Source organism: Symphalangus syndactylus, chromosome 21 (genome assembly GCF_028878055.3).
Source record: "Symphalangus syndactylus isolate Jambi chromosome 21, NHGRI_mSymSyn1-v2.1_pri, whole genome shotgun sequence".
NCBI classification, from domain to species: domain Eukaryota; kingdom Metazoa; phylum Chordata; class Mammalia; order Primates; family Hylobatidae; genus Symphalangus; species Symphalangus syndactylus.
This window is the reverse complement of record NC_072443.2, coordinates 32,278,791-32,291,037: the sequence shown is the minus strand read 5'-3', so window position 1 is coordinate 32,291,037 and position 12,247 is coordinate 32,278,791. Positions and strand designations below refer to the sequence as shown.

Below are 12,247 nucleotides of genomic sequence, written 5' to 3'. Positions count from 1 at the left end.
GGTGCAAACTTGGCTCACTGCAACCTCTGCCTTCTGGGTTCAAGTGATTCTCCTGCCTCAGCCTCCCAAGTAGCTGGGAGTACAGACGCATGCCGCCATGCCCGGCTAATATTTGTATTTTTAGTAGAGATGGGATTTCACCATGTTGGCCAGGCTGGTCTCGATCTGCCCACCTTGGCCTCCCAAAGTGCTGGGATTACAGGTGTGAGCCACTGCACCTGGCCTGTATGCCTTCTTGATTGACCTCACAGAGCTTAGGACATTGGCTTGATGACAATTCAACATGGAATCTAATTCTGATCTAATCTAATTTGTGCAGATAGGCTCTATGAGAAAGAAGAATAGAAAGGCTTTTGCCTCCTCTGTTCTCTATTATCTATCTAGCACCAGGTCCCTGTTTCATGAATTGAGCTTAACAGGGCATGTGTCAATTACAGCAGTTAAACTTTCCTGACAACCACCAAATCTTGGTGACTTAAAACAAGTAGAAGTTTATTTTTGCCTATGTTTGAGGTCATTGTGAGGTAGGATGAAGAGTGGGTCAATAACATTCGAGTCATTGAAAGACCCAGGTTCTTTCCATCTTGTGACTCCATGACCTTCTGTATGTGACCATCAAGTTTGGTAGAAAGGGGGAAGGGAGAGTGCTGGATCTCACAAGTGAACATTTCTATGGGCCAGCCCTGGAATGGTAAACTTCATTACTCCCCACGGTGCATTTACCAGAATCTAGTCACATAGTTCCAAACTAACTATAAACAGTTTGGGAAATAAAAATTCCCATGGATTCTCCCAATTTTTATTTTTTTATGGCCTTCCTAAACACATAGCTATTGTCTTCTGTCACTTTGCAAATACGTTTTTAGTTCTAGTTTTTGTTCTTAGGAAGGAATTAAAAGTGTTAAAGTAATTCAATATCACACAATTGGTTTTCTCAACCAATCTTTGGGTGTACTCTCAAACTCCTAGAGAAAGATAACCATTTTATTCTAGGAGAGTTGTGTCTCCAGGCTACTATAGCAGTATTGCTGCATCTCAGGAATTGTTCCAACCTGAGTGGCTTTTTCCTGCCTTGTTCAGACATTTTTCACCATTGAAAGTAGTTGAAATATTATGGCTGTCTGAAAGAGCATCCTTCCTTCATCCTTAGCCACCACAGGAAACCCAGGTGTTTGCCCTAGATCATCCTTTATGGGATATCAGATAAGACTAAAGCTGCCTCACAGGAACCTTGAAAAGCTTCTTGTATTTTCCTGGATTCTTCAGGGAAGTTGGTCCGGAAACCTTACTTAGTCCATTATGGTGGACATATACTCACTAATATAACTTCTCATTCTTTCTGTTTTTAAAATAAAAGCACTTAGACTCATTTTGTTAGTTACTTAAAATTTATCTTGAATTTTATTTTTTTTCTGTTTCTTGTACTGTTTTAAACATAGCAGGTGAATTTGATTAATTTGGATGTGTCATTTCCCCCACTCCAAATGTTATTTCAAATTAGGAGGAAACAGCAGTGTACCATTGACTCCCTGCAGTCTAGTCTGGATTCTGAAGCTAAGAGCAGAATTGAGGCTACCCGGCTGAAGAAGAAGATGGAAAAGGACCTCAATGAGATGGAACTCCAGCTTAGCTGTGCCAACCGGCAGGTGTCAGAGGCAACAAAATCCCTGGGCCAGCTTCAGATTCAAATCAAGGTATTTTAAAACTGTAAGATGGGGTAGGGAGGGGTGGAAAATGTTTCTGCTTATGGAAGCAAACTAAGCAACAGATTGTGTTCAGCAATAAAGATGAGGACAACAAATCTAATCTTTCCAGAGAGAAGGAGCATGCTTATGTCTAAACACATGGTCAGATCATGCATGCGTAGGTGCGTAGTCTATGTTGAACTTAGAGGGATCTGTATCCAGGCCCATCTTTTCTCTCCCAGGACCTTCAAATGCAGCTGGATGACAGCACACAACTGAACAGTGATCTGAAGGAGCTGGTGGCTGTGGCTGAGCGGCGCAACTCTCTTCTTCAGTCTGAACTAGAGGATCTAAGGTCTCTGCAAGAGCAGACAGAGCGTGGCCGCAGGCTGTCAGAAGAAGAACTCCTGGAAGCAACAGAAAGAATCAATCTTTTCTATACCCAGGTGGGGCCCATATACTCTCCCTATTAGCTGGGCCAGTTGGTTGAAGGCAGTGGTTCCCACACTTGGGGCGGCCTTGGACCATGCACAGTCGCCCTGTTAAGTCTTGGATGTGCCTGTGAAGCACAGAGACAGCCTGTGCAGCAGAGCCGTGGTCATACTCTTCATTTGTTCCCAAGTATGTTATTTCCCTCAGGCTGCAACAAACAGGGTGGCATAAAGCAATGGAAGTTTATTTTCTCACATTCCTGGAGGTTGGAAGCCTGCAATCAAAGTGGCAGCCGGGCCATGCTCCCTCTGAAACCTGTAGGAAAATCCTTCCTTGCCCCTTCCTAGTTTCTGGTGGCTTACTGGCAATCTTTGCCATTCCTTGGCTTATGGATGTATCACTCCAACCTTCCGCCTTCACATGGTGTTCTCCCTGTGTCTTCACAGCATCTTCCCGCTGCGAGGGTCTGTTGCTGTCCAAATTGCTACTTTTTATAGGGGTACCAGTCATATTTGATTAAGGTCCACCCTAATGGCCTCATTTTAACTCATTTACCCCCCGCCTCCCTTTTTTCCAGCTTCCTTTTAAACAAAATAAGACCCTATTTCCAAATAAGGTCACATTCTGATAAATTACGGGTTAGGACTTCAATATATCTTTTTGTGTGTGTATGAGACAAAATTCAACCCATAACAATAAGCCTTATGCCAGAAGAATGGATTGTCAGGGCATCCACAGCCAGGATGTTGGGGAGGGAGGGATGAACATTCCCTAATGTTCCAGAACCACTCCTGCTCCTGGTTCTCCTGCTCTCTCTAAGCCATGTGCTTCCCCAGCATCCCAGGATAAAAACGATGCTCCTGCCTTGGAGCCAGGAAAGCCCTAACAATTCTGAGTGGCTGCTGACAAATATGATACACTATCTGGACTCTGGCTTCTAATGGAAGGTTATGTAAGTGACATGAAGCAAGAATTCTTAGATCCTTCTCCTTATCCTAGAATCAGAAGAAGCCATAGTTTCTAGGACAAACATCTATAGTAAATGGGTTGTGTGATAAGTGTTTATAGGGCACCCCCACCATAACCTGGACTGGTATGGATGGTATAGACACAGAATGTCTCCACTGTCCTAAAAAAATGAAGATTGAACTAAGCAATTGTAGTACACTGCTAAGAGTATAACGATATAGCAAGCACACCCCTACAGAATGCCTTCCTTGACAATCTGAGAGTTAGGTAGATGCACAGTATGCTTCGTCTGAGTCATGAAGGACATGTAAGAAGCCAGCCAGGTAGAGAGGAAAGTCTAGGGCAGAGGCATGGGGGCGGGGGGAAGGAGTTTAGGATTCTAAGGGAAATTCACATGCTAGAGTATTGGATGGGTAGCCAGAAGGATCAGAAATCATGCTGAGATAGGTGGGGCCAGGTCACCAGGGACCCTGAGCCTGAGAGTGATGGAGTTTGAATTTTATCTTGTAGCTCATGGAGATCCACTGAAGAATTTTGAGTAGCTAAGAGTGAAGTTATCAGATTTGCATTTTAGGAAGTTTTACTGTGGTGATTATTGTGAAGGACATATTAAAACACCTAGGGGCAGAACTGCTACACTCTGGGGCATTTAGAAACATCTGTGGGATCATTTTGGTTGCCACAGTGACTGGGAAATACCACTGGCATTTAGTGAGTACGGTCCAGAGGTACCAAAACTTCTTCAAGGTGAAGGATAATCCCAAGGAACTACCCCTTCCAGAATGCCAATTGTCCCCCTACTGAAAAATACTGGATAAAAGAAAGTATAAACCAGAAATTTGCCTGTTGAAAGATGTTGTAATTAGTTTGTGCCTACAGTTTGACTTTTGTGTCCATGTGTATGACACAATCCCATCTGGGTACCATGTGGTATAGAACAAATAGTCTGTAGGTTATAGATAATTCCCAACAGGCTAACTCAAACATTTTTTTTCTCCTTCAAGAAAGTTTAAATACAATGAGTTGGATTCTTATAAAATAGACTACAGACTTTTTAAAAAAAGTAACTCATCCACTGTCTAGAGCAAGAGTTCCCAATCCCTGGGCCATAGACCAGTACAGGTCTGGGGCCTGTTAAGAACTGGGCTGCACAGCAGGAGGTGAGCTGCAGGAGAGAGAGCTTTGCCTCCTGTCAGATCAGCAGCAGCACTAGATTCTCATAGGAGCGCAAATGCTCTTGTGAACTGCTCATGTGAGAGATGTAGGTTGCATGCTCCTTAGGAGAATCTAATGCCTTATAATATGAGGTAGAACAGTTTCATCCCCAAACCATCTCCCCATCCAACCCCACTACCTGGTCTATGGAAAAATTTTCTTCCATGAAACCAAAAGGGTTGGGGACCGCTGGTCTATAGTACTTAATTGCTATTGGTAACAAATCATTTGCCATGCATATCTTACATGATAATGCACCAGTAGGATCCAATATGATGCAAAATCACTAGCCTAGAGAGAGATGAGGATCAGCTAGAGAAAAAGCATGCATAGAGAGGAGAGGATTTGGGGAAAAAGAAAATTAGGTAGAGGAGACCTGGTCTCTATGGCAGAGTTTCTGAAACTTGATGTGTACATATAAGAATCCCTAACACAAAAATGTAAATTCTCAGATCTCACCCCAGATCCACTAAATCAGAAGCTCTGCAATGGGACCTAGGAAGTGAACATGTTCTCAGGTGCTACTGCTCATAGAAAGACTACCCTTTGACCAGCACTGGTCTAGGTGATATTATTCACAAGGACCTCTCCCCATCCTAAACCATGCTGGGGCACCTTGCAGTTATTAGAACATTATCAAGCAAAACATACTGAACCTTTTAGGGAGCCTTCTTAGCTACCTCCTGCATTTCCAGATCTCTAGCCTAGGACTAACATATGAGGCTAAATTCATCTTTGACTGATTACAAGTGCCTTTTTCAAACCTGAGCTGTGACAATCTAGATTACCTTTCTGCAAAACACTCCCTAACTCCTTTTCTCCTAAAAAAAAAAAAAAAAAAAAGGAAAAAAAAACAGAGAGTAATTCAGTCTGCAAAGATTTAAAACCTTGTCTCCCTAGCAAATTTTAAATGATTCTATGTACAAACAAATTAGTATTTGTACTTGTACCTTCCTCTACAAAGAAATGGTTTCTATGGAGTCTGTTCTGTGAGCATCCAAAAAACACTTCAGGAAAATACAACTTATTTCTACCCCATCTCTCAGGCCATGGCAGTGGAAATCTTGGAGGTATATGGGGCCTGGCTCTCCATATGGACAAAAGATGGCAGTCTTGATAAAGATGCTTCATGCCATAGAGAAGGTGGGGTAGATAGAACCAGTGATGCTGGAATATCATTCTATTTTTTATTTTTCTTTTTTGAGATGGAGTCTCACTCTGTCACTCAGGCTGGAGTGCAATGGTGCAATCTTGGCTCACTGCAACCTCTGCCTCCCAGGCTCAAGCAATCCTCTCACCTCAGCCTCCCGAATAACTGGGACCACAGCTGTATGCCACCACACCCAGCTATTTTTGGTAAAAGTTTTGGTAGAGACGGGATTTCACCATGTTGCCCAGGCTGGTCTCAAACTCCTGAGCTCAGGAGATTCACCCCCCTCAGCCTCCCAAAGTGCTGGGATTACAGGCATGGGCCACCCCACCTGGCCTGGAATATCTTTCTATTTCCAAGTCTTCATCCTGCTACTGAGAAAGGCACTAGCCAGAGGCAAGTGAATGTGAAACATCTAAAGTAAAAGGAGAAATAATAAAATAGAAAGCCTATGCCTTTTATATACACTGTGAGTCTTCACAGCCTCAGAAAAGCTGGGCTTCAAACACAGACCAAATAGCAGCAAAAGGATATTTGGCCTCTAGTGTCACAACTCAGGAAGGAAAGAATTAGGGCAGCACCAACCACAGAACACAAAGAATCCTCCGTGGTAATGAGGGTACCTAAGGGCTGGAGGAGGAGGCTTATTCTGAACTACTTTCCCCACCTCCTCACTGTAAAGTAAGATAGGAAGGGAAGTAGAAAAAGAAGAGGAATGATTTTTTTTGTTTGTTTCTGGAGCAGCATACTTGGAGTTACACTTTTTATTCCCCAACCTCTGCTCCTCAGATGTCTGCAATTGACCCCAACTTCTGCTCTAGAACGCTTGTTTCTACCACATCCAAAAGCAAATGGCAGAGAAACATTTCCTCAACCCATTGAAAACCAAACACGTTTGGGGCTTGTAGGTTATCTAGATACCCCTCCTCCCTTCTGATTCAGGCTGCCATCTCTTTAGTCCTGAACTTCTAATGGGTGAAATCCCTTCCATTCAAGTTTGATGGCAAAAGCCTTTTGGGGTTGGGAACATTGCTTAAGGGAATATGGCTCACTATAATAAAATTTGCTTCTGGCCAGAGCTGACTCCCATTGCATGTCCTGAACAGACCAGCTTGCATTTGCATTGCTGGTTTTTACTTGCCTAATAGGAATGCTGCTTTTCTTTAGAACACAAGCCTCCTCAGCCAGAAGAAGAAACTGGAGGCTGATGTTGCCCGGATGCAGAAAGAAGCTGAAGAGGTGGTGCAGGAGTGTCAAAATGCAGAAGAGAAGGCCAAGAAGGCAGCCATTGAGGTGGGTCCCTTGACCACCTACTCAATCCTGTCTTCCAGAGTTCACTGGCGCAGTGGCCAAGGGGCAGGGGCACATCTGCAGCCAAAAAGTATTCCATTGATTTCCCATACAGCCAAGAGGAGGTTAGTCTGACCTCTCTGCCTCCCTGTTCTCGTCTTGAAAAATGAGGCCAATTAGCTCCTCCCACCAACATACCCTGGTGATGAAAAGGAGCAGTTGAATTGCTATAAGCAAAACCTTATAAAAGCAGGAGTCTTCTTTTGTTTTGGTTAAGCCACTTTTCATTTGTGAATCAATATATCTAGTGTCTAGAAACAGTTCTTTCTGTGTTTCCTTACAAAAAGCTATTTTTCCTAGGGTCTATAACAATTTTAAGATGAGGATTTGGAAAGAATGCTTAATTCACTTATTTTTTTTTTTACAACCTGTACTACTGCTTGAAGAGCAAAATCAGGTTGCTAAAAAAGGGTTTCAGGGCTGCTGTACTTTATTTTCCAGTTGTTGATGGCAGTGATTTTCCTAAATGATGTTGAGCTCAGAGTTGGCTGCCAGCTTTGGCGCATCTTTGTAGGGACTGAAAAAAGGCCACCCTCTGGGCACCCCCTGTGGGCAGATGCAGCACTTCTCTCAGAGGGCATGGTCAGCGGAAGGTACCACTGGGAAAAATATATTAGTGGAGGGGGAGGTTTGTGTGTTCCAGATTCAGCTTTGAAGGTCCCAGAGCTTGCAGAGTGGGGCTTGGGGTTGGTTTCTGTCTCTGCTCACCCCTTCTCCATCAAGAGCTTTTGTGCAGCCCATCAAATGCACAACCATATGCAACAGCTCTGATCCTCCCACATGAAGGGAAGCAGATCCCCCTGCTAAACTAGGAGACAGGACATTTGATTATATTTTACATTAGTCACTTTAAAATTCAAAGGAGGTGAAGAGCTTGAATCTATATTTGCTCAAGTTATTTAACCCTTGGGGAACTAAAGAAAACCATTGCACCAAATCCCAACCACCTAATCGTTGTAGAATCCAGCCCCCTCTAAGAATGGGCAACCATGCCTATCACTCATCCCTTTTGTATCAAGGCACGTATTCTGATCTCGGAGGAAAATGAGATGTGTGAAAACTTGAAGATGTTTGATGGCCAAGGGAACAAATACGTGTAACGTGTAACATTTATGAAAATCCACACAGGTAGAAAGGAATAAAAATAGCTGCTCCTGTTTGATAAACGTATGCAATCATACATTATGAAGATGCTCTCTGCTTAATCTTGCCTTGATAAGATTTTCTTGACAGTGGTGAAAAGTGAACTCATCTCTGATCCCACCCTCCAAACCTCCCACAGTTTAGCTCTGAGTCCCAACCCCACATCACAGAATGTAATTCATTCTTTGCCCTCACCATCTGCATAGAAGTCTCACACTTAAATTCTGCAGATGGTTGGTAACCTGATAGACAGAAAAGCTTTGGCTGTGAGGGCCACATTCTTACATTAAATGCACCTAGAGATTCTCAAAACAGTTCTTAATGATTGCATTGAGACACCAAGCCCTTGTACACATAGCCAAAGCCAAGAGCAGGCTTCACAATTAACCTTTTTCATGCCAGATTATTGGCAGTGAGAGCATCTGTTACTGCCAAATTCCTGGAGCCAAACTTGTTTGTGTAGTGAATCACAGAATTATAGAAGTGAGATGTGAAAAGATTTTTGTAGGCACTTCTCCATATCTTTCCTGGTGCATTAATGTGACACCGGTTACTTTATTCAATAATCAATCATCCCAGTGCTTTATTCAGTTAAAAGCCATTGCTTCAGTTGGTCATCTTTCTTTTTTTTTTTTTTTCTCATAGTTTTTTTTTTTATTATTATACTTTAGGTTTTAGGGTACATGTGCACAATATGCAGGTTTGTTACATATGTATCCATGTGCCATGTTGATTTCCTGCACCCATTAACTCGTCATTTAGCATTAGGTATATCTCCTAATGCTGTCCCTCCCCCCTCCCCCAACCCCACAACAGTCCCCGGAGTGTGATGTTCCCCTTCCTGTGTCCATGAGTTCTCATTGTTCAATTCCCACCTATGAGTGAGAATATGCGGTGTTTGGTTTTTTGTCCTTGCGATAGTTTACTGAGAATGATGTTTTCCAGTTTCATCCATGTCCCCACAAAGGACATGAACTCATCATTTTTTATGGCTGCACAGTATTCCATGGTGTATATGTGCCACATTTTCTTAATCCAGTCTATCGTTGGACATTTGGGTTGGTTCCAACTCTTTGCTGTTGTGAATAGTGCTGCAATAAACATACGTGTGCATGTGTCTTTATAGCAGCATGATTTATAGTCCTTTGGGTATATACCCGGTAATGGGATGGCTGGGTCAAATGGTATTTCTAGTTCTAGATCCCTGAGGAATCGCCACACAGACTTCCACAATGGTTGAACTAGTTTACAGTCCCACCAACAGTGTAAAAGTGTTCCTATTTCTCCACATCCTCTCCAGCACCTGTTGTTTCCTGATTTTTTAATGATGGCCATTCTAACTGGTGTGAGATGGTATCTCACTGTGGTTTTGATTTGCATTTCTCTGATGGCCAGTGTTGATGAGTATTTCTTCATGTGTTTTTTGGCTGCATAAATGTCTTCTTTGGAGAAGTGTCTGTTCATGTCCTTTGCCCACTTTTTGATGGGGTTGTTTGTTTTTTTCTTGTAAATTTGTTTGAGTTCATTGTAGATTCTGGATATTAGCCCTTTGTCAGATGAGTAGGTTGCAAAAATTTTCTCCCATTCTGTAGGTTGCCTGTTCCCTCTGATGGTAGTTTCTTTTGCTGTGCAGAAGCTCTTTAGTTTAATGAGATCCCATTTGTCAATTTTGGCTTTTGTTGCCATTGCTTTTGGTGTTTTAGACATGAAGTCCTTGCCCACGCCTATGTCCTCAATGGTATTGCCTAGGTTTTCTTGTAGGATTTTAATGGTTTTAGGTCTAACATTTAAGTCTTTAATCCATCTTGAATTAATTTTTGTATAAAGTGTAAGGAAGGGATCCAGTTTCAGCTTTCTACATATGGCTAGCCAGTTTTCCCAGCACCATTTATTAAATAGGGAATCCTTTCCCCATTTCTTGTTTTTGTCAGGTTTGTCAAAGATCAGATAGTTGTAGATATGCGGCATCATTTCTGAGGGCTCTATTCTGTTCCATTGATCTATGTCTCTGTTTTGGTACCAGTACCATGCTGTTTTGGTTACTGTAGCCTTGTAGTATAGTTTGAAGTCAGGTAGTGTGATGCCTCCAGCTTTGTTCTTTTGGCTTAGGATTGACTTGGCGATGCGGGCTCTTTTTTGGTTCCATATGAACTTTAAAGTAGTTTTTTCCAATTCTGTGAAGAAAGTCATTGGTAGCTTGATGGGGATGGCATTGAATCTATAAATTACCTTGGGCAGTATGGCCATTTTCACAATATTGATTCTTCCAACCCATGAGCATGGAATGTTCTTCCATTTGTTTGTATCCTCTTTTATTTCATTGAGCAGTTGTTTGTAGTTCCCCTTGAAGAGCTCCTTCACATCCCTTGTAAGTTGGATTCCTAGGTATTTTATTTTCTTTGAAGCAATTGTGAATGGGAGTTCACTCATGATTTGGCTCTCTGTTTGCCTGTGGTTGGTGTACAAGAATGCGTGTGATTTTTGTACATTGATTTTGTATCCTGAGACTTTGCTGAAGTTGCTAATCAGCTTAAGGAGATTTTGGGCTGAGACAATGGGGTTTTCTAGATATACAATCATGTCATCTGCAAACAGGGGCAATTTGACTTCCTCTTTTCCTAATTGGATACCCTTCATTTCCTTCTCCTGCCTGATTGCTCTGGCCAGAACTTCCAGCACTATGTTGAATAGGAGCGGTAAGAGAGGGCATCCCTGTCTTGTGCCAGTTTTCAGAGGGAATGCTTCCAGTTTTTGCCCATTCAGTATGATATTGGCTGTGGGTTTGTCGTAGATAGCTCTTATTATTTTGAGATATGTCCCATCAATACCTAATTTATTGAGAGTTTTTAGCATGAAGGGTTGTTGAATTTTGTCAAAGGCCTTTTCTGCATCTATTGAGATAATCATGTGGTTTTTGTCTTTGGTTCTGTTTATATGCTGGATTACATTTATTGATTTGCGTATGTTGAACCAGCCTTGCATCCTAGGGATGAAGCCCACTTGATCATGGTGGATAAGCTTTTTGATGTGCTGCTGGATTCGGTTTGCCAGTATTTTATTGAGGATTTTTGCATCAATGTTCATCAAGGATATTGGTCTGAAATTCTCTTTTTTGGTTATGTCTCTGCCAGGCTTTGGTATCAGGATGATGCTGGCTTCATAAAATGTGTTAGGGAGGATTCCCTCTTTTTCTATCGACTGGAATAGTTTCAGAAGGAATGGTACCAGTTCCTCCTTGTACCTCTGGTAGAATTCGGCTGTGAATCCATCTGGTCCTGGACTCTTTTTGGTTGGTAAGCTATTGATTATTGCCACAATTTCAGAACCTGTTATTGGTCTATTCAGAGATTCAACTTCTTCCTGATTTAGTCTTGGGAGGGTGTATTTGTCGAGGAATTTATCCATTTCTTCTAGATTTTCTAGTTTATTTGCATAGAGGTGTTTGTAGTATTCTCTGATGGTAGTTTGTATTTCTGTGGGATCAGTGGTGATATCCCCTTTTTCATTTTCTATTGCATCTATTTGGTTCTTCTCTCTTTTCTTCTTTATTAGTCTTGCTAGTGGTCTATCAATTTTGTTGATCTTTTCAAAAAACCAGCTCCTGGATTCATTAATTTTTTGAAGGGTTTTTTGTGTCTCTATTTCCTTCAGTTCTGCTCTGATTTTAGTTATTTCTAGCCTTCTGCTAGCTTTTGAATGTGTTTGCTCTTGCTTTTCTAGTTCTTTTAATTGTGATGTTAGGGTGTCAACTTTGGATCTTTCCTGCTTTCTCTTGTGGGCATTTAGTGCTATAAATTTCCCTCTACACACTGCTTTGAATGTGTCCCAGAGATTCTGGTATGTTGTGTCTTTGTTCTCGTTGGTTTCAAAGAACATCTTTATTTCTGCCTTCATTTCATTATGTACCCAATAGTCATTCAGGAGCAGGTTGTTGAGTTTCCATGTAGTTGAGCAGTTTTGAGCGAGTTTCTTAATCCTGAGTTCTAGTTTGATTGCACTGTGGTCTGACAGACAGTTTGTTATAATTTCTGTTCTTTTACATTTGCTGAGAAGAGCTTTACTTCCAACTATGTGGTCAATTTTGGAATAGGTGTGGTGTGGTGCTGAAAAAAATGTATATTCTGTTGATTTGGGGTGGAGAGTTCTGTAGATGTCTATTAGGTCCACTTTGTGTAGAGCTGAGTTCAATTCCTGGATATCCTTGTTAACTTTCTGTCTCGTTGATCTGTCTAATGTTGACAGTGGGGTGTTAAAACCTCCCATTATTATTGTGTGGGAGTTTAAGTCCCTTTGTAGGTCGCTG

The 12,247-nt window shown here is 41.9% G+C and overlaps 1 protein-coding gene across 5 annotated transcripts in view; it reads left to right on the top strand.

The window, feature by feature from the left end:
• The window catches only part of MYH15 (myosin heavy chain 15), a 172,999-nt gene that overhangs the window by 146,075 nt on the left and 14,677 nt on the right, over positions 1 to 12,247 (top strand). For all 5 annotated transcript variants that reach the window (XM_055259984.2, XM_055259985.2, XM_055259983.2 and 2 more), the window contains 3 exons: positions 1,502 to 1,694; positions 1,928 to 2,131; positions 6,619 to 6,744. In XM_055259984.2, the coding sequence (XP_055115959.1) occupies positions 1,502 to 1,694; positions 1,928 to 2,131; positions 6,619 to 6,744 (523 nt within the window). The remainder of the gene's footprint in view (positions 1 to 1,501; positions 1,695 to 1,927; positions 2,132 to 6,618; positions 6,745 to 12,247) is intronic.